The sequence below is a fragment of the Phragmites australis genome, chromosome 2 (assembly GCF_958298935.1).
Source record: "Phragmites australis chromosome 2, lpPhrAust1.1, whole genome shotgun sequence".
In the NCBI taxonomy this organism is placed as follows: Eukaryota; Viridiplantae; Streptophyta; class Magnoliopsida; order Poales; family Poaceae; genus Phragmites; species Phragmites australis.
Window position 1 is genome coordinate 41,550,572 of NC_084922.1, and position 26,443 is coordinate 41,577,014.

Genomic DNA, 26,443 nt, shown 5'->3' on the forward strand with positions numbered 1-26,443 from the left:
ATCGTACAAAATATATTTTTAAGAGCAAACAATTGGCCAGGGCTAGAACCAAAGAAGCCCTAAAACCCGGGTCGCTTTAGGGAATCAGACCGGGAACTTTTGCGCAAAGCCTCGCAGACTACAGGGACCTTAAAGGAAAACGCCACCCATAACACCTGCCATACGTTACGTAAATTTGCAGGCCGGCAGGTGGCCGAAGCGGAAAAACGGCTGCCTAATTTTAATGGCGCCCCGCTAGAGACGAGGGGCGGCGGCGAGGAGAGGACAGTCAAACCACTCGCTGACTGCGCCGAGTTTTATTCCCTCTCGCCGCTCCACCACTAACGCTCCGCTTCCCCCTAGTTGGCTCCCTTTTTTTAACCCGCCTCCCTCTATAAATGTTGCCCCTTCCCCCTCGCCTTATCCTAGGCCTTCCACCCCACCGCACCTCGCAGAACCGAAAGGTCCGCACGCATACGCCACTTGTACACCCATGGTGCCCAGGACGGCGGAGAAGTCGCCTTTGCCGCCGGCCACCGGGCTCGGTCTCGGCCTCGGCGGAGGAGCCGGAGGCGCGGGGATGGGGTCGCACTACAGAGGCGTGAGGAAGCGCCCGTGGGGACGTTACGCCGCGGAGATCCGCGACCCGGCCAAGAAGAGCCGCGTGTGGCTGGGCACGTACGACACGGCCGAGGAGGCCGCACGCGCCTACGACTCTGCCGCACGCGAATTCCGCGGCGCCAAGGCCAAGACGAACTTCCCGTTCCCGTCCCAGTGTCCCGTCGCCACGGGCGGCGGCAGCCCGAGCAGTAACAGTACCGTAGAGTCGAGCGGAGGCGGAGGCGGCAGCGGCTGCGGTGCCCAGGCGCCCATGCAGGCCATGCCGCTGCCTCCGGCCTTCGATTTCGATCTCTTCCACCGGGCGGCGGCCGTGACTGCTGTTGCCGGAGGCGGCATGCGGTTTCCTTTCAAGGGCTACCCTGTTGCGCGCCCGGCCCCGCACCGGTACTTCTACGAACAGGCGGCAGCTGCCGCGGCCGCCGCGGCCGGCTACCGCATGCTCAAGGTCGCGCCGCCGGTCACCGTGGCAGCCGTCGCGCAGAGCGACTCCGACTCCTCGTCGGTGGTTGATCACACACCATCGCCACCGGCGGTGACCACGAAGAAGGAGGTTGCCTTTGATCTGGATCTGAACTGGCCGCCGCCGGCGGAGAACTAGGCACAACGGAGTTTTTAGCTGACGACTTAGTAGTTTGTCTTTCTTTTTTCCTTCAGGAATATTACTTCTGTTTTTTTTGGTCCTCTTGCCTGTATTTTTGTTTAGTAGTTTGTTGGAGACGGAGGAGCCTTATGTAAATAGTTTTTCCGCCGAGGACGGAGTTGATCTGAGATCTGTTCGTCTGTTTAAGCAGATCATGCCGGCGTTGATATGGACTGATCCATGGAATATATATGTATTTCATTCGATTACTATCCATAGAGATGGATACTTTCGACGTTTCTTTCCGATCTTTCCTTTCGAAAAAGGTGGCACGCATCGCATGGTTGGGAAACGCAGGTGGTGATTAATTGGTGCCGCTGTGTTTGCAGCCCTCTATTTTGTTGCCATAACCCCAACACGACAATTAATTGTTCGGTCAGTGAAACATCTCATTCTGCATGGGTATTGGACTCCGCAAGGCTTCCTCCCTGAGGCTGATTTGGACGCTAACAACGTGCTCCTCCTTTCCTCTTCTCACCTACGGTCTCTGGATGGGTTGGCCGAGGAAGAAGCATCGTTATCCAAGCTACGTGTTTCCACGCCTTACCCCGCTGAATCACGACAGTAATTTTGTTCTCACCGCGGCCAATCTGCGGCGCAGAAATATTCTGAAAATCCTTGATGCTCTGGCAGCGTCGAGGAGACGGCAGGCGTAGAGATCTATGAGAAGAAAAGGAGGAGGTGATGGAGCGGAGTCGTGAGCCTTTGGGCGGGAGTCGGGTGTGAGGTGTGGACGGGACGACTCCTCGAGCGGTGGGGTGGCTGGATCTTTCGCACCGTCGAAAATCGCGGCTGCGTTGTTCCACTCGTGACCTTGAGAATAACGTGTGCATGTGGGCGAGGTCCCTCACGACACATGTGCGCGGCGGCCGGCCACGCCATGCTGGCCGCTGATCCCCTGCGCGCGCCCCGCTCCCCGGCACCGATCCGTTCGGTTACGCGCCCTGGCGTGCCGGATCCGTGGCTGGCCAGCGGGGGTGTTGCGTGTTCTGGGTGGCCGCCTCCGGATACAGCGCGAGGACCGGGAGTGGTCTCGGCCGACAGCTGTGGGCCTGGCGCAGCGGGATGGCGGGCATCAGGAGGCAGTGATTCGCGCGGCGGCGGCTTCTCCTCGCCGTGGGCCCCACCGCGCGCCGCGCCTTCAGAAGGTTGCCGCTTTTCCGTTCTTTTACTACTGCTGGACGGCATGCTTTGGTTTTCTAGGTGCACTAAACGCTAACTGCGGCGCGTGTATGTGCTACGGCTACTCACCAGTCACTCTCAATGCAAAATATAACAATGTCTATTCCTTTTCATCTAAGGTGAACACTAGTATAGAAATTCACTATCCCATACAAAGTTTTTTTTTGATATCTTAAAATATGCCACTTTTATTTTCTTATTGGTTCATATTTATTTGTTTTGTATTATGGAACACATACTTATTGACATTGACTAACCTAATGTATTATCTTTGTTCATTTTTAAATATCGTTTTAGCCTTCGGTATATAAAACAAATTTACACTAAATTCCTTTATATATGATATGATTATATCTCTCAATTCCTCCCACATTTAATAATGATACAAAAATCACCAATCCAATATAATCATTAATTTGAAAATTCACTTTACAATAACCTTTAATATGATCGTTTAATGCCTAAGAAATAAGACAAGGTGAAGTATTATGAGTGATCTAATTGTATCACTCCGTGAACACATATCTAACACAAATCAACACTATAAATATACAACTATATTTTTAATATATATGATAATTTATAGTATGCTAGTACTATAAAATATGTTACACTGTATATAAATAAAGTGCTTTTTAAGTAAAAACATAAATAACAGATGGTTTTCATTTTAAAATTGAACGGTGATTTTTTAAAATTTTAAATCAAATTAGCACGCCAAAGAGTAATAAGCCTCCATGACAAATCTAGCTTCACCGTCATGCAGCTTTTCATCTATAAACCCCTGCCCATGAGGGCGCTTCTGCACTTTGTACCATTTTATTTGCTAGACGGCAGGGAACCCACGCCAGAGGGCAAGGTTGGAATCAATTACCAACGGGAGCGGCCGGAGAAAAGCAATGGTGCATGTAATGGGGGATGTGGACGTGTGAGGGTGCGGTGGGGAGTGGGGGCATTGACTGAGACGTGCGCGCACGGAGGGGGCACCGATCGGCGTTGATGACTGGTCGGGACCATCGGATGCAAGTGCTCGTACCAGTTGGCCGGAGTAGCGGCGGATGGCGTGGCGGAGCAGCGCGGACACGGAAAAAGGAGCGCGTTCTCGCGCACCCGTGCCTGGTGTGGCCGTCCGTGCGGTTTCCTTCCTGCGTGCCTGCGTGTGGCGTAGCACTAGCTATGGACCCTATTACCCGAACGGGACGAGGAGACAGCACGGAAAGCTACGGGAAAGATGGGAGCGGAGGAACCGCAGCCCGCAGGTCCGGTCAGGTCAGGACAGGCGGTCGCAGTGGGCGTGGGCATGGGCACGCGTCGTTGTAAGTGGGGGCAGGGCGGCCTCGCGAGTCCTCCCGCCGCTACGCCACGTTTGGCGCTGCGCGGCGCCATAAAGTAATGGCAATTCATGCAAGAGCGCGGCTGCCGCTGCTCGCTGGGCGAAAACGTACGGGTTGGTAAATTGGTGGTGGGCTCCAGTACCGTCAGACTCCCTGTGCGGCTGCTGCGATGATTTGTCAAAGCAGGGTCGGACGAGGGAGGGAAGGAGGGAGAGATATTTTATTGGTGGCCGCGCACGCAGGAGATTAGAAGGGGCCGCTACCGACACGCTTTATGGTGGGTGGCATTCGTGCTGCGATCCCTTGTTGCGGAGGTTTTTGTAGCCTTGCTTGCGTTTTCGCTAATGCTTTTACATGTTTCGAAGTGTGAAACGTTTATAAATATTTTTAAGCAGTATAAAACCTTCGTATCCGGATTTTTTAAGATTTTCTATATTTTTAATATATTTTTTTACTAGAAAGGATATATTTGAACGTATAGAAATTATCCATAGCAACTAGGATATTATGCAAACTGATAACTTTATCTTTAAGAATGATACAAAATAAGTCCAAAGAGCGTACGACTATTCCTATATATATGGAGCATATGACCTTGTGAAGGTCAAGTACATTCAAGCCTATAGAAGTTTTATGCCTTTGAGCATTTCGTATTCTCAATCTACAACAGTACGGCTCTAAGACTATATACGATGAGTCATTCGATAAGGTTTAGATCTATCTAAACTAGTCAAGAATTATATATAAATAGTTTTAAAAATTAATACAAGACAAACATGATGTAGATTATTATCGTAAGCGAGACATGAACTTATATAAATCTTTTTAGTGACATGTCATTCAAGTGTCGAAGGTATCACACCTTAATTTATAAATTTATAAGCTTGACGGTTTACATATCGTCAACACTTTGCTGGTAAGACATTGTCAAAACAACAGGTTATTTTCAATGAACTTTGAGTTGCAAATGTGTTTGACGATGCAAAACTATTAGGCCATTAGAACAGGCTAAATCGGTCAATCACAACAAGCATCATGTATTGGCTACCGCTTCAAATCAGTCCAGAACAGTGATGTATCATCGGCGCTTTTGCCAATTGAACGCAAATCCTCCACCATGACGACGCACTACTGCAAGTTTGACGTTCGTAGAACCACAGTATCATCTGTCATGCTTCGCGCTCAGCACACAGAACATCCCGGTTGATCAGGGCTACACGCTTCTTAGCCGTTCGATCCAATCAACACTGAGTACCATTGCCCTCCGGCTGCGAATCGGCGCCCGTTGCGGGACGTGAGTACGTGACTGCGGTGGAGGCCGCTGCTCTCACCAGGCCGAACGCACGGGGCTGACGGTGAGCACACCTATCATTCCTCGCCCACCAAAGACCGTCTCCAACGGAACACCGTACAGAGACTCTCTCAATCGATGTGGTTGGCTGAAACATCGGCGTAGCCACAGTTCATGTTTTCTATCAAACACGGTGGGCTCAGTAGGGATCGGAATCGAGATGACAATTTACGCTACGGTAAGATAGGATCACTTCCCACAGGGGCCGGAGTCCCTACTTTTCTACTCGATTCCTATTCCCTTCCTACTTTTGCCATATGCTGGAGTAGACTGAGGTACCTTGGAGGAGGTGCATCTGCATCTACCATTGGGCCAATGGAGACGGCATAGACCAGAGAGAGCGATACGTGAGGCGTAGGCCCAGCTCACTGGCCTAACGCCGCTTCGGCTGCGCATCCGGTCAAAACCGTCGGCGGCGTTGCGTTGGCCCCCGAATTTCCCACCACGTGCGGCACGGGCCGAGCTGCTCCCATCACCGCGACACGGCATCTCTGGCTCCCGCCCCGGTATGGGTCCCACAGGACCGACTGACGCACCCAACCCAAGGCGTACGTCGCTTCACCCGTCCCATCCGTCCTTTGCGCCTTTGCGGGACAGCGCACGTCCAGACCTGGGCTCGCCGCTCGCTTGACGAACGCGACGCGATTCGGTTCGGTTCGTACTCCACCGCGCGGTGCCGATCCAGCAGATAACGCTCCCCGCCTGCTCCGCCCCCTTTAACTTTGGTTCTCCGTGGCGCGGAGCCTTTCGTCCTGCGGCGGAGACCAAAGGCAGGTAGGCAAAGGCCGCGCAGGGTGCGTAGCAGATTTTTGCAGGCGCCGCTCGGCACGGAACACGGCGAAGTCACATTAATTAGCGGTGCGTGGCGATGGGGGCCGGGGCGCGGCTTGGAGCGGTGCCTGTGGAGCGTAGGCTTTTGTGGTCAGATGACATCACGGCGCGCACGGTGCGGCACGTGACGCGGTGCAGTGCCCAAGTCTTGTGAGCTACGGCGTGGTAGGTCATTCTGTGCCAGCGGCGCGGGGTCATATCGGGCGACGGCTGGACGGACGGACGCTTACGTGCAGCGGAAAATGAGGAGATGCGGACGGTATCGTCCTCTCCTTCACCCATCTGTGTGCACGGCCAGTGATTTGGATATGGCCTCATCTGCGTACGCACAGGGGCGTAAGCAGATAAGACGGGACCTTCTCTTCCCAACACTGTTGGCTCGCAGCGAAAGATGCGAATGCGAGCCTAGTCGATGTGCGCTTGCCCGGCCTAAAAATATTATTAGAAATCAATTTAGAGCAGATTTATGTGTATATATTGACTATATTTTTTACTATATTTCTCTATTAAATTAGAGTCTTGCATAAAATTATTTTCCTTTTTCCCTAACATTCACAATGTTCGTTAATATATGTATGGTCATCTATGGTATAATATTTCTTTTCTTTTTTAGTTTGTTTCCTGCACAACATAATTGAGAGATAGAACTAAATTAATGTTGAGTGAAAAGCATACCGAACGTTGCAAGACAACAGAACTTTGGATTAATTTTGTCATAATGGTAAATGTGAATAATTTAGAAGCAAGTATTTGGTTAGTTTTAAAAAAAAATTGGGTTAATTTGTTATAATATTAGATGTGGGTTATTTGGAATAGGGTATTTGGGTTCTTTTGGTTAGTTTTTTTCTAATGGGAGATGGGGCTAATTTAGAAGTAGGTATCGAGTATACTTCGGGTTAAATTTTTTATAATAGTATAGGTGGGTAATTTAGAAGCACTAGAAACTACAAATATGTAATCAGTTCAGAGTATAGCAATCTGAAGGAGTAAAATATTATATCATAATAAAAAAGAGATCTGCATACATATAATTCACAACATGATCATGTAATTTAGAAAGGAGGTGAATGACGAGTACCTGGACAGATGGGTGGATGAGATCGTTTCATCTAAAGTTGATTATTCATAGCAATGTTATAAGGATGATTAAGCTGATAACCGACTTGTGAGAATTTTTCTCTTTTTCTAACACATCTCATTTAGTATTAACGTGAAAACTCTAGAGAAGTCTCCGATTAGTAATAGTAATAGTAGGATTGCAACTTTCTTGGTTTCCCGGGTTTGCTAGATGTAAGGGCAACACACCTTCGCATATTTCACATCTCGCTCATGCTTTCAAGGGTGCTCTACGATGGTGGTACCATTGCTAAGTTCGCCGTGCGGAATCCAAATGGTATATGATTATTTTTTCATATACCATTGTTCTAAGAAGCCATCGTTGCCCTATGCAAACCATGTCCATCAGGTGCCTATAGCTGTTCATCATCGACTGTGTGCTCCCAGTGCGCGTAAACCAGAGCACATCTCGGCGAGATTGTTTGCCAATCAAGAATTCATAGATTCCTCTTTTCCCAACGGCAACGCCTTCTAGCGAGCTGTTTCTCTACCCCTTTTGAGAGGTAGCTCCTCTACCTTGATTGGCACGGCGCATCGATGGCTTCCTTTTTCTTGATCGGACACAGCCAAGGCTGTCGGCTGTGGCCGAGGAAAGGAACAAAACGTCAAAAACCAATAGTAAAGCGGACGTTTGCTCCCGGCTCTTTTCATCGCCGCTGGTCCCCTTCCTCTTCATGAGCGGCGATGCGCCACACCCGTCCCAGGGTCCCACCCTCACCCGCCCATGCTGTTCCCCACCCCACGACACGCTTCCTCCCACGTGAACCCGCGCCCAATTAGTCGTTGACACGTTGCGCTGGTGGTGCCCGTGCTCAGGCGTCGTCCTCCGGCCCATGATCCTGTGGCTCGCTCGGAGGGACGATTCGTTGTGCACCCACATGTCATTGTCTGTTTGTGTGTGTACGTCGTACCGGTCCTGTCTCCGCCAACTTTATTGCTCGCGGCGAGTAGACGACAAAACATCTCCAGAATAAGCATAAACATCGGATGTGCATGCATGCGAATCACTAACACTGGGCCCTAAGGTCCATGGCCCCCACGACGATGGAAAGGGTGCTGCTCCGTCCGGCGCCGCTCGGTCGCACGACGTATGTCAGGCGCCAGCGGCTGGGCAGACATGAAATGAAATTGCCAGGACGGAACTCTGAAGAGGAGAGAGAGGGCGAGTGATCGTATATGGACTAGTCGTAGCTTCGTGTAGAGCTGGCGTCATGCTGGACGCGAGAGTTCTCATGGGAATGGAGTTATGGAGGCAGTGTGTGCACAGCGTTACTGGTGGCAGGAGGTAGAACTAGCGGTCCCCGCGACACGTCAAATCGCGCGGCGGCTGTGCCGTGCTCCTTCCTGCCACTTTCAGCCCCCCTAACCCTAACCCAATAACCTCCGGACTCGTACGGTTACGCTTATGCCACTCCCCATCTCACGAGGCGAATAACCATCGCCCACAAAAGCCAGCCTGCTCCCTTCCTGCGGGCATCGGCAAGTCACTCTGCGCAAACCAAACACCACACACGTTGCCTCACCCAGCAAACCCTACGGCTCTCCAGCTCGTGGAGCCCGGATGGATCCGACGCTCAGGGGAATGTTGGGCCAGGGTGCCGGCAGCGGCGGCCGTGGCGGGGCGAGGGGAGGCGGCGGCGAGGCGCAATACAGGGGCGTGAGGAAGCGTCCGTGGGGGAGGTACGCGGCTGAGATCCGCGACCCGTGGAAGAAGACGCGGGTGTGGCTCGGCACCTTCGACACCCCCGTGGAGGCCGCCCTCGCCTACGACCGCGCCGCGCGCACCCTCCGCGGCACCAAGGCCAAGACCAACTTCCCCGACCACGCCCACAACCACCGCCAACATCTCCATCTGGCGCCGATCCCGCGTCAGGCCCCGCCACAGCCCGTTCCGCTGGGCGGCATCGACCTCAACTGCTCTTCTCCTTGGCATTTCGTCTACTTCCAGCACCCGGCAGCGGTCGCGGCCCCTCTTCCCCCGGCAGCGACGCCGCCAGCCGCTGTACCTCCCTCAACTGCGCTGGAGCTTGGCACAGGCCAAAGGCGGGGCAGCCTCCCGTTCGATCTCAACGAGGCGCCGTCGTGCTAAGGCAAAGTTTATCGAGGCAGTAGCGCCGAAGGTGGTGAGCAGGTGAGAGGGCAAGGGGAGTGGAGAGCACAGGTCCGGGCGTCCGGCTAGATGTACATACCTATTTAAGGAAAAGTTTAGCCTTGTCTTCTTGGCCTCTCTCCTTTGTTTTTGTTTAAGCGTTGCCATTTCTAGTGCCTTGTCTCGATAATTGTTGGTGGGTGGGTGCCTGTTTCACCGCAGGAAGGAGTGGCGTTTAGCGCGGTAAAAAAAACAGTGGGTTCGGCTTGGTGTTGGTGGCCTCCTCCTCCACCGACGACGCGCCGCGAGGAGGGCGCTCTCGTGCGGTCGTCGTGCCGAGGCTACTGTACTTTCGGTCAGGCGCCCGCCCGCTGTTACTACTTGCACATGCGCTCTTTTCGTGGATAATGCGCATGGGCCAATCCACATGGCGACGGAAGCTGTCATGCAAATCAGACACTTTTGTAAATACCGTGCCTATAGTGCGTGCACACGTTGTTGCATGCCCACGGACACGGAGGCTTAGTACTTAGAAGTCCCTTTTTTATGTCATGGTTGTGTCAGGTCAACGTGGGTATCCATTGCCTTTGTGGTGGTAGCTAGCAGGAAACATTATGTAGACATATTAATTGATCAATCAGGAACTCAGCGACCTTAAGAAATCGTCGAGCAGACGAACAGTGAATGTTAAACATGCAGTGTCCTTCAGTCCTTTCCCTGATTCAGTACTCTGCTCACGGAGCGTCAATTGGATGTTGTCCATGACTTGACGTATGACCGCCTTATTTTAGTTCGTGACTAACTGGATATACGCTTTCCGATGGGTTTGCAATTCGTGTCCTCGGCTTCTTATCTTACTTCACGACTGATTTCTCATCAGTATTTTATTTAGGACTGCTTCTTCCTCTGGGAACCAAGATCAGGGCCTCTATTCCTCGCAATCGCAACCTGCACCGTCGCCTCACAATCAACCGGGGTTCTGGCTGATTGAACCCACTGCCATCGCCGGGCGGCCGCGGCAGAGAGATGTCCATGCCTCCGTGGAGATTGAGAAATGGCGTATTGTGGTGGACGAAGTGGAAGTGCGGCAATCGCCACACGCAAGTGAAGTGGTGAGCAAATCGGCGGGAATTGTTTGGATTTTGGGTAGGATCTCTCCTACCCAGCTCAAAGATTGGACTGGGCTGCAATATAGTTTTAACCAGTCTGAGCTGGGCCTCTTTAGATGGGCTAAATTGATGGGTGATAATAAATGACGTTCTTCTTCTCCAACCCACTTTGGAACATTACCGTACTAGCCCATCGAACGCATGCAGGTGCACTCCGACGTCAGAGTCAACATCTGGACATCACTACAACCAACCCTCTTCCTATATTGTATATGAATTCCATCAATGTTTCTTACCTTTTTAACCCTAGAGAATGTAAAAAGGTAGCGCATGCGTTAGCAGCGCTTGGGTATGTGTGCCCTATGGATGCTGACTAGAGTTTGGTTAGTGTTCTGAAATGTATTGAGGACTTGGCCGCACGCGATTTAGCGGCAATTTCGGTTTAATGGAATCCTTATTCCATAAAAAAAAAAACTCTTGCTATGTTCATCTCAGAAAAAGAAAAACCATCTTGTTCTGTTCTTTTACATGATGACCATGCAATGAGTATATATAAAGGCCTTCGTTCACGTTAAGAATCGTTGGATGATATTCGGTACGGTGTTGCGTTGGTTGCGTTCTTGTGGCGTGGACTTCCTGTCGTGGTTTGTCCGTCGGGTGTGGCGCTCCTCAAGTTGGTGTGGCCTGTATCTTTTGTTTTTCTTGTTAAATATTACCGTCGGTTCTCCTGCCGATTTATTTTAAAAAATCGTTGGATGATATGTACTGACTTGAAAGTTGAAAAGGGCAGTACGAATGGGGGCGCATTTGGCGGAACATAGTTGATTTTGAAAGTTCGATACTGTGGCTGATTGCATTTGCATTCGATGTACACCCGCCTTACGCGATGCTTACGGTGTTGGCACCTCCATTGCCATGTCAACGTTCCTAGCTAGCTCCTCAGTCAGCATAATTACAACTGGACTCTCAATGCTAATCGTATGACAGATGGTTTAAAACATAGCCTAAGATATTGTTTTGGAGGAAAGTCCTCAGGTTATAATTATGCACATTGCACCCCCGGTACCAATTAGGCAATGAAGTATCAAGTGTGCATGGATTACTGATGAATCGAGCAAGAAAAAAAAAAGGCAGACCGAAACCTGAGAGGTAGCCGTGCACAAAGAACCCTATCTTGGTCAGAGGGCTGCAGACAGGGGGTCAAAGCGGAGGTGATGGAGGATTAGTTTAAGCAGGGAGTGTCACGGACAGAGGGGGCACCTGCCCCGCGATCCGTGAGCCAACGGTTACATCTCTCTATTCTCTACTCATGATTTGCTGCCACCTGCAAGTTGCAACCTGCAATTTGTAGTGGTAGTAATGTAGTATACTTCAATCATGTAGCTTCCCCGGCTCATCAGGTATAAAGAAAATTCCTGGCTTTCCAACATGCATGGGTTCCTCATTGTTTGTGAAATATATCCATTTATATTTTGTTGGATCTAGCGATATATTTTTTTTAGTATGGATAATGTGATCTAATTTCTTGTTTGGTTGGACGAATATAACTTGGACGGGGTTAGCCAAAATTATATAAGATCCGCTTATCATATATTTAGTTTTTCATCAAAATTTAATCATGTGAGATCTTTTTTGTTATTTTAATTGCAATAGATACAATGATACAATTAGATCACAAATCCGATAAATGGTTTACGGGATAATATCATTTAAAACGTGCTAACAAAAAATATTTACTTTAACCAAACAGAATATGCCACATCAGCAGGGATAAAGTTCATCCAAAACATGTATGACTTCATCCAACCAATTCACAGTATGAGTTCATCCAGCATCTGAGAAGAATATTCCTCTTAGTTGATCATACTATCCAACTTATCCTGCAACCAAACACATAGGAAAAACTAAATCACTATCTTCCATCTAGAGATATTTCTCCGACAAAACTTTCTAATCGGAATTTCATATATTGAATGGCGTGCAAAATGCTAACGAAAAAAAAACTCCAAGAGGCCTGATGACTTCGAAAAAATGACTAAGATGAAAAAAGGATGCGTGGCTCATATGCAACATATTAGTGCAACATTTCCCTCAGAAAACATATTAGTGCAACAAATAATTCAGACAAATATACAGTTCAAAGTTCAAACATGTTGGTGAGCAATGCACTTGGTAGGACGTATCATCCTTGCTTAGCTTGCTACTGCTGTCAAAATAACTTTCATTAAGCCCTCTATTCCGACTCAGCAATTGTTTTATAGGTGACGACTGACGAGGCACAGACTCTCAGCTGCGACGCACGTGCGCACGTAGCACCCCTGTCGTAAGATGACCATTTGGGTTTGGCGGAATAGCCAATTTCATCTTTGAAGTTTGGTTGGATAATCACTTTGGTCCTTCAAGTATTGTCCATCCAAGTCCTCAAAGTTTCTTTTTTTGGGTCAAATACATCCCTAGATCTACGTGGACTGACACCTATGCATCCTAGTCAGTAATGGTTCATCATGTGTTTAGGTGGCTATTTGCATATACGCAAAATGTCTTTCCTACCCTTCAGTGAATAGTTAGGTTAATTGATTCGATGTGTTTGACTTTTTTGCAACCGAACCATTGATGTGGCTGATGGGATGATACACACAGGGCAAGGGTGAATAGGGTTGACAATGGGTCGAATTGGATTCAGATGAAGCGAAACCAAACTCAATCCGAAACCCGCCAACCTCAACCTTACTTGAACCCGAATCAGCAAACGGGGTAAATCTGACACTCAACCCGCACCCGTCGGGTATCTGTCGGGTTTCGGGTATCTGTTGGGTTTCGATTCAACCGTAACAGACAACACTCAGTTCATACGTCTCAATAGTAAGGTCTAGGGAAATATTGACTGAAAGTATGGCAGGAAGGATGGTACTTTGCCGGAAACACAATCCACTGTCCGTGTCTGCAAAATGAGAGGAATTTCTTTTCTTAAAAAAGAAAAGAAAAAAAGAGGGACTGCATTGGATTCAGGATCGCCATTGCGCTTGTCAGACTTCAGTAATTTGAAGCTTACACATCTCTCTGTGTCGTAGCGATCGGACATTGCACAATAAACAACAACCAAACATGACAGAAACTTGTGCTGCATCTAAGTTGTTGCTGCTGCTCTATGAAACGAAACGAGAGCAGAGTGGAAGAATTAAGCAGCAACGGGGAAGAGAAGATGGAAGACACCATGAAGAAATCTCCATGGAAGCAAGAAGAAGCTGAAATTCGTAAGTACCTTGTTTGTTGAGGAACCTGTCCCTCTAAGTTTCTTGCGGAGGTGGAGCTGAATGCTGATGACACGGCGAGGCTCATATAGACATGTTTGTGGCACTCTTGCTCGCCATCTCAGAGAAGAAAAGAACAAACTCCAGTGGGAAGCGAGCAGGCCGTGCTCCCCATCTGAGAGAACCCCACATGAAAGGAGAAGAGAACTCATGGACTCGAAGCAGCGCGGACGGGGAGGCTGGAGGTCAGAGGGGGCGGCGCGGACGGCGAGGCCGGAGGAGGCCGGATGTGCGGACGGCAAGGCTGGAGGAGGCCGGATCTGCGGACGGTGAGGCGCGTCTTGAGTGGCGGCGGTGCTTGCGGCTTGCGAATGGGGCTCGGGAGCAGAGTAGTTTTAGCGTGCTTTTGGTTTGAGGAGGCGATGATTAGATTTTTTTTTGGTTGGAATAGACGTGGTGAGGTATTTTTTTTTTGTTAGTGAGATTAAAGTTGATAGTATTAGTTATATTATAAATGTAGCTTTTTTAGAATTTAGTTATATTATAAATGTAGCTTTTTTAGAATTTTAATTAAATATTAGCTCATTTTTTTATAAAATTAATTAAAACGAGTTAATAGTGAGTTCTAATTTACTCATAAAAGTATTTAAAATTTTTAGACCACTCTTTGTACTCTAAATAAAATTAAATGTTCGAACGCCGTTTTTGCCGGACCGAGCCATCCAGCATAATAAGAGAATATTCTCTGGTGTGGGATCGCTTCCGTCCTTGTCATTCGCCAACCAAACACCGTGTTTCTTGGATGGCCATGCCACGCTTACTGCTGGTGTGGATGACATGCTGGACTAGGCTTCTGCGTGTTGGAGTAGGTTGTGGCAGAGCCTGAATATAACATCTCGGTTACCTGTGGGTATCTACAGACGAAATTTAAAACACAAGCTTGACCCGATCAATTTTGAATTTCCAACCTGTTAAACTCGTGGACAGTAAATAAAACCTGAATCTAGATTCATTGAGTGTAAAACTCATGGGTACTCGAACTTACGGGTTCATTACCACCCCTAAGGGTGAACTAGTCTAGGATAAAGTCATAAGCCGCTAGTAGACTGGAAGAAATATGTAAAGTGAAAGCAGAAATTACTGACCAAAGAAGATATATTATTGTTTTGTTGTATTGTATGGTTGAATGTGAAGGATCATGAGAAAGGAATTAAGAGGAGTTACTACATAGAAATGATCATTCCTGCTCTTTGTTACTGCTGATTCAGTAATATCTGACGGTGATAATATATTATTGCCGGTTTCTCCAGATGCACATAAAAATCCGAGCCAACAAAAATCAACAGTGATAGTAATTATAACCGCTAATTTTATAACGAAACGACAATAATAAATCACTACCGATTAATAACACAAACCGATATTGATATTCAAATTATCACTACCGGTTCTTAAAAAGAAGTATATAAAAGACGTGTCTTTAATAACCGATAGTAATAATATTTATCTCAATCAGTTCGTATTATAAACTAGCGATGATAATATTTATCACTGCCAATTCATAATCCAAATTGACAGAGCAATAATCGATGAAGATAGAGCAGCGATGTTAATTATTATCATGGTCGGTTTGTATTCGAAACCAGCAATGATAATTCTTCTATAAATAGAGCCCGTCTTCCTTAGTCGCCCCATCTCATTTCTTTCCAATCTCCCAAAGCCTCTCCCGAGGGGTAGTGGCAGTTGAAGTGGAGCAGTGGTCACCATCTCCACTGCAACAGCCTCTACCGTTTGTGCCTAGCTTCAACACGCCCTCCGAGCCGTAGCCACCGCACGTCTGCCGAGCTCACCATCCCCATGCATGTCATGTGCTCCCAATCTTAAGAAACCAATCTCGAGAGATAGTGGCGGTCGAAGTGGAGCGGTAGTCACTGTCTCCACTATGGCTATCTTTACCCCTTGAGCCCGGCCTCTTTCGAGCAAACGCGCGGCACGCCCTCCTCATCTCCACTGTGCATGCGAATGTTTTCATGAAGATGATTGTGGCAATAGGTAGCTGTAAATGAATGGCAAAAAATACAAATATGTGGAAGATGGATTATGTTTTTACCATTTATTTAGGCTTATTATTGTCATTATGAATGTAGATTTAGATATTGTCATTTGTTCAAGCTAGATTGTGGCAATAGACATATACAAATGAGTGATAGAAAGTACATTTTTTTTCAAGATGATTGTATTTTCGTCATTCATTTAGATATACTCACTGCTACAGAACCATCGATCATTGCTGTCGGAGGATGAACTCCTGTCGCAGGGATCCCGAGAGACCCCTTTTTAGAGATTCGGCCGGGGGGATGATCCTGAACGAGCTTGTCTGGGAAATAAATGGGAGCGGAAATAAATGCAGTGACTGGTGGGAGATGATCGTCCTAGTGCGAGAAAGATGGGTGCACCGGGGTTTAGACAGGTTCGGGCCGCACGGAGGCGTAACACCCTACTCCTGTGTGAGTGCTATATCTATCCTTGAAGGGAATTCTTCAAGGATGTATCTGGTTACAGAGGTGAGCTGTCTACAGAGAGCTTGAGGCTCTCGTGTTCTAGCTTGGCTTGAGCTTGTTCGTGATGTTCTTCGTCTTTTGATCTGGGCTTCGGGTGCTTCTTGAGGGCTTCCGGATCTGAGGCGGAATTCTTCAAGGATGAGTCGTGAGCGTGAGCGTTGGCCTTGAGCGTTCGCCCCTTTTTTTTATGTATTCTCCATCCTTTCCTTTTATAGGCGCGCCGACCTTGCCTTATCCTGAATGGGAAAGAGGGGGCGCACGTGCCGAGGTGCCACGGAGAAAGGAGTCATCATTCCGTCTCGGCGAAGTAACAGGGGCGGTGGAAGATTGCGGCGTGTATCCGACCACCCGCCACTGTGGAGGTCCTCCGGCGCCATTAAGAGGGCCCACCGGGCAGCCGCAGAGGTGCCCGGTGCACCCACCCTGTCTTGTTCTTCCGCCGGGGCAGGGTGGCAGGCAGAGCGCTTCGATTCTGGCAACGTTATCCCGAGGCACCCGGGCGAAACGGGACGGGACCCGTGCATTTAATGGACCCACGCCCCCCTGCCAGAACATGGCAGGGTCTGACACTAGGGCGTGGGCAGCTGAGAATGTCAGGATGTCAGGCCGCGCGTGCCTATTAAATGCGGCATTCGTGTCTTTGACTGGCTGACACCCCGGCGAGGGGACCCTTTGGGTCGTCGAACGATCTTGCGCGAACCTTCGGGGAACCGAGTCCTCGGGGGCTGCCACGTGCAGCCCCGAGCACTCTCTCCCGAGCACTCTGGTGAGACCTTCGGGGAACCGAGTCCTCGGGGTCTGCCACGTGCAGCCCCAAGCACTCTCTCCCGAGCACTGGGGGAAACCTTCGGGGAACCGAGTCCTCGGGGGCTGCCACGTGCAGCCCCGAGCACTCTCTCCCGAGCACTTCCTTCCCGGTACTTGGACTCCGCGGATCATCGGGGAACTGGGGTGCTCGAGAACCAGAGGCGGCGGCCCCGAGCACCTTCTCCCGGGACTTAGCTTCTTCTTATCTCGCAGGGCGGACCTCGCGGGATGGTGACGCGTGGCGGATGGCCGGCTCGGTCTCGGGACTCAGGGACCCCTGGTTCCTGATACACCGACAGTAGCCCCCGGGCCCATTGGTAGGCGACGGGACGGAGACGGCGGATGGGCCCTTCGTCGCGGCCGAGGCCGAGGCTGGTGCAGACGCCATGTGGCAGGCTTTCGAGAGGTGGTTTTGGGCGGCTCGTTGAAGATCAGAAGAGCGACAGCCCCGCACGACAAGTGTTGGGGCTTCAGCAGGTCTGCGAGCGCCTTGAGGCCCTGCCTTGGGCGGTTCAGGAACTTGCCGCCCGGGAGGGACGTGGCTTGGCACATGCAGTGGCCGAGCACGTCCTGGCCTGCTATCGAAGCAGGGATCCGAACTTCCCGCTGGAGCCGGCGCGGGAGGGAGTGGTCGAGGCTGAGGGAGAGGCCGCCCGGGTAGCGGTCCGGAGTACCGCCGCCGTGGTGGCGGCCGGCTTCAGGCGAGAGGTGCCGCCGCCGCCAGCCCCCGGGGACGACTCAGAGGATTCAACCGCCGCCTCCGCCGCCGACTATATCTTTTGTAGCTTTTTTCTTTCTTTTGTTGTCTTGATGAATGTAAATATAGGAGTGAACCCTTGAAAAAAGTCTTGTATATGTCTTGTGAATATAATGGTGGCTTTTCCTTGGGCTCGCAACCCTAATTTCTCTGAGTGCTTGATGTTTCTTCTGATGCTCTGCCTGGAAGTCCCGGGGAGTACTCAGTCGGGCCGTTCCCGACCTTCCCGTCCCTGAGAACGGAGTTGTCCCGATCGCTATTGCTGGCGTAGTCAGCCTTCGAGCTCTCGCGAGTCCGCATTGCCTAAGTTAAGAAACAAAGACACAGACTTCCTTGCCCGGGAGATAGATCGATTCCGCTCGGAACACGCCGTGCCTAGTGAACACTTTTTCACTTTGCGACCACTCAGTTAGTAGAAGGGAGACGAGTGCGGGTGAGAATGTGACCAAGAGTCCTCGCGGTCCGGTGGTGCCCGGGCTTAAAACGGGCCGGACCGAGCACTGACAGCCCGCCCCCGAGGCCTGAGCTCCGGACTACTCGAGCAGCTCGAGCGATAGGATTACCCAGGGCACCCGAGGACTAGGTAGTGCTCGGGTTCCTTAAAAGCGGACCGAACACCACGACCACCACGAAGGGCTTCGGTCAGACATTACCGCATGCACGGTACTCCTTTCTACAAACCGCTCTGTTGTTCTGGGAAAAAGTAGACACGCGGTAGGGTTTTTGCGTGCGAGGAGACCACCTCGCCGAACAGATTAAAGCGCGAGAGCCCCCGAGAATGACTCGGGAACATAAATTTACTGAAAGCAGACTTGTCTGAATATAACCACTCACCGGACAGCTGTCGGCCTTCCGGCCCACCGATCCAGGAGGGGTGTGCTTCCGAGCTCGGGTGCCCGGGGACTTGATTCTTTCAACGGAGCGCCCGAGTGCCCAGAGGCATACGAGGCTCCTGGGGTCGGGTGATCTCGACCACCCATGCCTAAGTGGTAGGACCACCCGAGGACCCTTGGGGCCGACCAGAGACCGGGGCATTGAAGCCCTCGCGGCCGAACCGCTCGTGATTGCCAGCCTGTGACTTAAGAGAGAATATAGAATTTCTTTGTCTGGTGCGCTTTGTTAGTGCGGTACTTGCTATAGACTGCTCTCGTTTTCGACCCGAGACCTCTCGAATACCCAAACCGGCGGACAAGAGCGGACAGAGGCATAACCCAGAGGTCCTATGGTTTGGTGGCGCCCGGGTATGACAGACCAGACCGAGCACCGACAGCCCGCTCCGGGGGCCCGAGCTCCGGACTACTCGAGCAGCTCGAGCGATGTGATTACCCAGAGCACCCCGAAACTTGGTAGTGCCCGGGAGCCTGTCACGACACCGAACACCACAGCCTACCATGCCGGACGTAAGCCAGCGGCGACTGCTCGCATGCATACCGATTGGGATTCTTTTATCAGCGGGGAAAAAGAGAGAGCGAACTTTTTCTCGCACAACCGAGCACCTCACCAGACAGATTAAACATACGGAATCCAGAAAAAATATTTCGACATAGCGATTGCTTATTGAAATACTGAATGTACAATATTTACAAGGTGGGGCGACAGCGACTTACCCAAGGGGCGGAGCCCTCGGACTGCTTGGGCGGGGAGAAGCCCCCGGCCTTGCTGACCTGGGCCGCGAACATGACCATCTACGGGTAGAAACGTCGGAGATGCTCGATGTTCCACGGATTCGGGAGTGGCTGTCCTCCCTCCGTCGCCAACCTGAAAGAACCTGCCCGCGGGACGGCGATCACGGTGAAGGGACCTTCCCACACAGGGGACAGCTTATTCATTCCTTCGTGCGACTGGACGCGTCGGAGAACTAGGTCCCCCACCTCGAGAGACCGGGCCCGGACATGGCGCAGATGATAACGCCGCAGACTCTGCTGGTATCGAGCCGCCCGGACGGCGGCATGTCGCCGACGCTCTTCCAGGTAGTCCACTTCGTCGCGCCTTTGTTGCTCCTGCTCACCCTCAGAATACGCATGCACTCGAGGGGAGCCCAGAGTGAGCTCGGAGGGGAGGACTGCCTCGGCGCCATAGACGAGGAAGAACAGAGTCTCCCCGGTGGCGCGGCTTGGCGTAGTCCGATTAGCCCACAGCACGGCTGGCAGCTCGTCCACCCATCCCTTCCCGTGCCTAGCGAGCACGTTATAGGTCCGGGTTTTGAGGCCCTTCAGTATCTCCGCGTTGGCGCGCTCGACCTGCCCGTTACTCCGAGGATGAGCGACGGAAGCGAAGCAGAGCTTGATGCCGAGGTCTTCGCAATAGTCCCCGAACAAGGCACTTGTGAACTGGGTGCCGTTGTCGGTGATGATCCGGTTCGGGACGCCAAAGATGCTGCGGATAAACTGGAGCGCCGTGTTTTTGGTCACCTTGATGACTGGGACCACCTCCGGCCACTTGGTGAACTTGTCGATAGCGACATATAGGTATGCATAGCCCCCGACTGCTCGGGGGAATGGACCCAGAATGTCCAACCCCCAGACCGCGAAAGGCCATAACAGGGGAATGGTATGAAGAGCTTGAGCTGTCTGGTGAATCTGCTTTGCATGGAACTGGCACGCCCTGCAGCGCAGAACCAGCTCGGAAGCATCCTGGAGAGCTGTAGGCCAGTAGAAACCTTGCCGGAAGGCCTTCCCGACCAGCGTGCGGAACGATGAATGGCCACCGCACTCGCCCTCGTGGACCTCAGCGAGAAGATCGCCGCCTTCTGCCCGGGAGATGCATTTCAGGAGGACACCTCCTGTGCTACGCCGGTAGAGATCCCCATCTACTATGGCATAGCGTTTGGACTGCCGAGCAACTCTTTCGGCAGACGCCTCATCCCCGGGTAGGAACTTTTCTTTCAAGTACCCTCGGATGTCAGACATCCACGAGGCATCCTGAGAACATTCGGCGAGCACAGCGCACTCGCCGGACGGCGGCGCCCTGACGGGGCTTCCCACTGAGGGCACCGCCGGGGTCCCCTGAATTGAGTTCGAGGTTTCCCCTTCATCCTGTTCGGCAGGCAGGACGGAAGGTCGTGCGAGTCTTTCTTCAAAGACTCCGGCAGGGACGCGCACACGTGAGGAGGCCAGGCGAGAGAGCTCGTCGGCCAGAGCGTTGTCGCGGCGAGGGATGTGCCGCAACTCGAGGCCATCGAAGCGTCTCTCAAGCTTCCTGACCGCAGCCACGTACGCCGCCATTTGAGGATCCGTGCACTAGTACTCCTTGGATACCTGGTTGACGACCAGTTGGGAGTCCCCTATGACCAGGAGGCGACGAATCCCGAGCCCCACCGCAGCCCGGAGGCCGGCGATGAGACCTTCATACTCCGCCATGTTGTTGGATGCGCGGAACTGCAACTGCACAACGTACCGGAGCTCTTCACCTGTTGGGGAGGTGAGAACCACTCCAGCCTCTGCGAATTTAAGCGAGAGGGAGCCGTCGAAGTGCATGACCCAGTACCCGGGCGCGTTGCGCCCGGGATAGGCAGAGATCTCTTTTGGGACGATGTAGGGGACGGGCGTCCACTCTGCCAAGAAGTCGGAGAGCGCCTGGCTTTTGATTGCCTGGCGACTGACGAAGTGTAGGTCGAACTCTGCCAGCTCTACTGCCCATTTGACAACGCGCCCGGTGCCCTCCCGGTTCCGGAGAATGGGCCCCAGTGGATACGTGGTAACCACCGAGATCTTGTGGGCCTGAAAGTAGTGGCGCAGCTTCTGGGAAGCGACGAGCACGGCATAGAGCAGCTTCTGCGCCTGGGGATATCTTGTATTGGCTTCCCGGAGGACTTCACTGACAAAGTACACCGGTCGCTGCACCCGGCGGGCCCGGACGGCGGCTTCACCCGGGGGGCTGCTGCAGCCCCCAGGCTCGGCGGCACGGTCGGGGCGGGCCGGGCACGCGGGCTCGACTCCCTGGCTGGGAGGAGCAGCGTGCTCGGGCTCGACCCCTTGCCCAGGGGGAGCCGCGAGGGCGGGTGAGTGGTCAGGGGCCTCTGGGAGCTGGGACCCAGCACCCGGCCCTGATCACTCATCGCGCTCCACCACCAGCACTATGCTCACGACCTGAGGGGTAGCCGAAACGTAGAGCAGTAGGGGCTCACCTTGAGAGGGAGCCACCAGCACGGGTGGAGAAGTAAGGTACTTCTTTAAGTCGCGGAAGGCCTGCTCGGCCTCCGGCATCCAGTCAAAACGACCGGATTTCTTCAAAAGCTTGAAGAGGGGGAGCCCTCGCTCCCCGAGCTTGGAACCGAGCACTGGGGGAAACCTTTGGGGAACCGAGTCCTCGGGGGCTGCCACGTGCAGCCCCGAGCACTCTCTCCCGAGCACTGGGGGAAACCTTCGGGGAACCGAGTCCTCGGGGGCTGCCACGTGCAGCCCCGAGCACTCTCTCCCGAGCACTTCCTTCCCGGTACTTGGACTCCGCGGATCATCGGGGAACTGGGGTGCTCGGGAACCAGAGGCGGCGGCCCCGAGCACCTTCTCCCGGGACGTAGCTTCTTCTTATCTCGCAGGGCGGACCTCGCGGGATGGTGATGCGTGGCGGATGGCCGGCTCGGTCTCGGGACTTAGGGACCCCTGATTCCTGATACACCGACAATTGCCGGTTCCAAACCCCTCATCACTGCCGGTTTTGGAACCGTCAGTGGGTTTCGGGCAGTGAAAGTCAGGTTAATATCACGACCGGCGTTCTAGAACCGGCAGTGGAGCCTTTTTCCAGAAAACAAAAGAAAAAGAAAAAGAAAAACGACTCCACATCGTCGTGCCGCTTGAAGTGGTGCTCCCGCCGTCGCCGCCGCATGCTCAAATCAACTCAAACACAAGAATAGATCAACTCATTTCATCCATACGAACACATCTCACAATCAAATTGACTCATCTCACAACCAAATCGACTCTCATCCAGCTGACGTAAAGTGTCGCCGACCTCCCGGCGCTCGCCGCCGCACCACAACCTCAACCACTCCGTGGACGGCCGGGCGCACACGCTGCTACTCGCACCCCCCCATGTGCTCGCCGCTGTCTTCTCGCACTGCAACCCCCGGCCTTGCAACTCTTGCTCTTCCTCTGCCGCCTGTGATGCCTCCTCGAGGCCATGATGCACTATGAGATGCCACACCTCGTGTTGCACCTGTCGCTGCCCCGCAACGATGAGGGGCCGCTTGCGCACGAGGCCAATGATCGAGGTCCCGCCTAGGAGTGACGCTAAGCTTGCCGCACGAAGGACGCCCAAGCGAGAGGGTCGCCGCCGCAACGTGTCCTGGATGTGAAGGCGCCAACTCTGGATGGCCTTCCTCATGGTTCTCGTGCTCCTCTGTGTCCTCTTCGACGCCGGGCTCGCTACCTGCTCATCATTGCCGCGCGCAGAGAGAGAGAGAGGGTGGTGGGAGAGAGAGGGTGTGGAGAAAGGATACGGGAGAGAGACGAGAAGACGTGAGGAATTGGAATTTTTTAGGCTGGGTCGGGACGAGCGGAGGGGAACGGTTGACACTAAACTGGATTGAATGTAATATTCGTGTTCGACTCCCAGTTCACTGTCGATTCATACCAAAATCCGATAGTGATACTATCACTGCCGATTTTTTTATGAACCGATAGTGATAATGTCCTACCACTGTCCATTAGTTTTTAAAACCGACAGTGATGCTGTTTTTCTTACGGTGAAAAAATTATTTCTACAGTAGTGATTGTTGTCATTTGGATACCACAAGATGTAAAACGGATATTTCGTCATATAAAATACTCTACCTCGAACAATTCGATATGGAATCTTCGTCTAAGTTCAAACTTAAACGGATCCCCATGCTAAAGATTTTGTGGTAAAATATTTTTTCACATGTAGTTGGATTATCACTGCCGGTTCAAGGCTAGAACCGGCAGTGATAGTTGGATTATCATTGTCGGTTCAAGGCTTCAATCGGCAGGATTAAGTACTATCACTGCTAGTTCATAAACCGATAATAATAATCTAGTTCATAAGCTGTACCATTAATTCACCATATGTTTTTAAACCGATAATGATACTAATTTTGAATCGATAGTGATTATATTTTGTAGAGTAATGAGTGAATGTCCCAATATATTTTGTTCTTAATGGCTTGCGCTTTCTACCTTAGACAATACAAGGTGCAAAGAAGTTAATTATTACATGCTTGACCCACACTCTAGACCTCTCATTGCTGACTAGACGTGCACATGTGGCTGTCCACGTAGGCCCACGGATGATTTTGACCCAAAGAAGAAACTTCGAGGACTTCGATGGACAATTTCATACTTCACAGACCAAATTGAACATCCGACCAAACTTCAGGGACGAACTTCGCTATTCGATCTCTAGCTTTTTACTACAAACATCTTTCATAATTACCTGCCTCCACGCGGAGCTGATTAGAGAGTAATGTTGCATATAAACAGCCGTTGGAAGAAGGATGTTTACCGGGGTTAATTTAAAACTAGTCCATCAACCTGTGCAGTAGATTTTTTTTTATAGAAAATACATGAATAATAGAACTTCATAAAATACTGATGTGCATATATTTACCACGTTTCTTTGCTATATTCCTCTATTGAATCATAGACTTGAACAAAATAATTTTTCTTGTTTCTTTTTCTCATATTCATGATATTTATTAATATGTGTGTTTATCCATGATATAAAATTTCCTTTCTTTTTAGTTTGTCTCTGGGCTTCATGGCATAATTGAGAGAGACCGGAATTAATGTTTAGGTGAAAAAAATATAGGACATTGTAACTTGCAAGGCATGGCACTTTGGGTTAACTTTGTAATAATGATTTATGTGGGTAATTTAGAAGTATGTATTTGGATTCTTTTTTGTTAGTTTTTGCATAATGACAAAGGTGTGTAATTTAGATGCTGGAATCTGAGGTACTTTGAGTTAATTTATTCATAATGGTAGAGGTAGGTAATTTAGAAGCTCGTATTAAGGGTACTTTGGGTTATTTTTTTACAATGACATTGTCGGTGGATGAACACAGCAAGCGAGGATCCTGAGGAACCCCTTTGAAATTCGGCCGGGGGCTGATTCTGGATCTACCTCGTACGTGGATTTAATGCGAATATATGATATCTAGGCGGGACGAATGATCGTTGGCTAGTGAGAGTAAATGCTCAAGGGATTTTAGACAGGATCGGGCCACACGGAACGTAATACTCTACTCCTGCGTGTATGATACGCTATTAATGCTCTTGGAATGCCTTTCTCTGGATCTCTGTGTTACAAGGTTTTTTGTCTAAGTCTTGAGCTTCGGTCTTGCTTTGATTCGCCCGATCTAAGGCTTGTTCGTCTGTCTCCCTTGAGCTTTCAGCGGTGTGCTAGAGCTTGTTTTTCTACGGAGTGCACCCCTTTTATCCTATCGGGGGAGGCTCGACGTGCTCAGAATGGGGGCACGAGTCCTTGTACGTCATAAATGGAAAGCAACATTATGGGGCTACAGTTTGACGTTACATGGGTTAAAAATGCGCCTTCGGCCGGTCCTATCATCCATTACGCCCAACTTTAGCAGGCGTAGGGGGCCCACCGGGTAGCCGCCGAACTACCCCGCACGCCAGCTCGGTCAGAGCGGATCTGACACAGCAGCGGAGCAGACAATACGCCTCGAGCCCAGCGACGATATCTCCAAACTGTTTCCCTTATGGGCCCCGTAGGGTGATGTGCAATGGGACCCGTCGCATTAAATGTCCCCACGCCTTACTGCCAAGTGGTGGCAGGGACTGACGTACTCAGTACAACATGCGTGGGGGGGAGTGGTTGGATGTGACCGGCCACGCTCCCTCTTAAATACAGTATCGGGCCTCCCACCGAATGACACCTCACCGTAGAGCCTTTGTGGGGTCCATCGGCAAAGGGTTTCTTGGGTCCTCGGGGAACTACGAGTGCTCAGGGGCCAACTGTTCATGGCCCTGAGCACCCCTCCCGGAACTGGCTCTTCTCGGGTCCTCGAGGAACTCTGGGTACTCAGAGACCACTGTTCATGACCCCGAGCATCCCTCCCGGAACTGGCTCTTCTCTGCCCTCGGGGAGATGGTCCCGAGGGAAGGTCCTGGCCTCGGGACTCAGGGACCCCCGGTTCCCATGTCACCGACAGACACATATGGGTAATTTTGATACATGTTGGATCCAATGACTATGGTTATCAATGATAATTAGAATCTACTAAATCGATGATCGGATGTTTGCTTTTTATTGAGAATTTCTAAGATTTATCTTTTTTTCTAGCATATCTCACCTGAGAATTAATATAGAGGCTGTAAAAGGAGACTACCATTAATAATGGTAAGATAAGATGACCAGCATACTACCTGATAAGTCTGAAGCACCTGCTTCTATTTCTCCCAGAAGTATCAAGCACGTCCCATTTCACGTACAGCCAGCCTGTAGTTTTACTTTTACCGAGTTTTCCAGTCCAACACATCAATCTCAGGATTAGTAACAGAATTGATCGGTAAACAGTTGGTAGTGGAAAGAAGATGAAGGCACAGACTTGAGTACAAGCAAGCCATGCATAGGTCACTCATTGGACGGAACGTCCAATCTCTTGTCTCTGAGCACGATAACTTTGGAGCGGAATTTTTTATGTTTTGTTGTCGTCTCTAGTAGCATTTTTGGTTCTACGAAAATGAGGAGGGCCGCAGCTGTTCTCAGATGATCTACCGTTTCGATACCATCCTTCTTCAGTTCTTCCCAAACCGATCTAAACGTATATAGGAGCTTCGTGTTGCTAGCTCCACATGATTGAACAAGCACATATATAAATAGAAGTCAAAACATGG

The 26,443-nt window shown here is 50.9% G+C and overlaps 2 protein-coding genes across 3 annotated transcripts; both read left to right on the forward strand.

The window, feature by feature from the left end:
- Nucleotides 1-311: 311 nt before the first annotated feature.
- Nucleotides 312-1,444, forward strand: LOC133908923 (ethylene-responsive transcription factor 4-like). Its single transcript, XM_062351146.1, has one exon. It carries the CDS (start codon nucleotides 473-475, stop codon nucleotides 1,196-1,198), a length of 726 nt encoding a protein of 241 aa, XP_062207130.1. The 5' UTR covers nucleotides 312-472; the 3' UTR covers nucleotides 1,199-1,444.
- Nucleotides 1,445-8,274: 6,830 nt separating this feature from the next.
- Nucleotides 8,275-10,734, forward strand: LOC133908924 (ethylene-responsive transcription factor 4-like). Of its 2 annotated transcripts, none has more exons than XM_062351149.1 (2): nucleotides 8,275-9,185; nucleotides 10,024-10,734. In XM_062351149.1, exon 1 carries the CDS (start codon nucleotides 8,616-8,618, stop codon nucleotides 9,141-9,143), a length of 528 nt encoding a protein of 175 aa, XP_062207133.1. In that variant the 5' UTR covers nucleotides 8,275-8,615; the 3' UTR covers nucleotides 9,144-9,185; nucleotides 10,024-10,734. The 2 variants fall into 2 exon arrangements, with proteins under 2 accessions (XP_062207133.1, XP_062207132.1); XM_062351148.1 differs by having other exon boundaries at nucleotides 10,036-10,733.
- The last annotated feature ends 15,709 nt before the right edge of the window (nucleotides 10,735-26,443 follow it).

What these genes read in the sequence shown, in the direction of transcription:
- LOC133908923 (XM_062351146.1), top strand. Translation starts at nt 473, where the DNA reads ATGGTGCCCAGGACGGCGGAGAAGTCGCCTTTGCCGCCGGCCACCGGG.
- LOC133908924 (XM_062351149.1), top strand. Translation starts at nt 8,616, where the DNA reads ATGGATCCGACGCTCAGGGGAATGTTGGGCCAGGGTGCCGGCAGCGGC.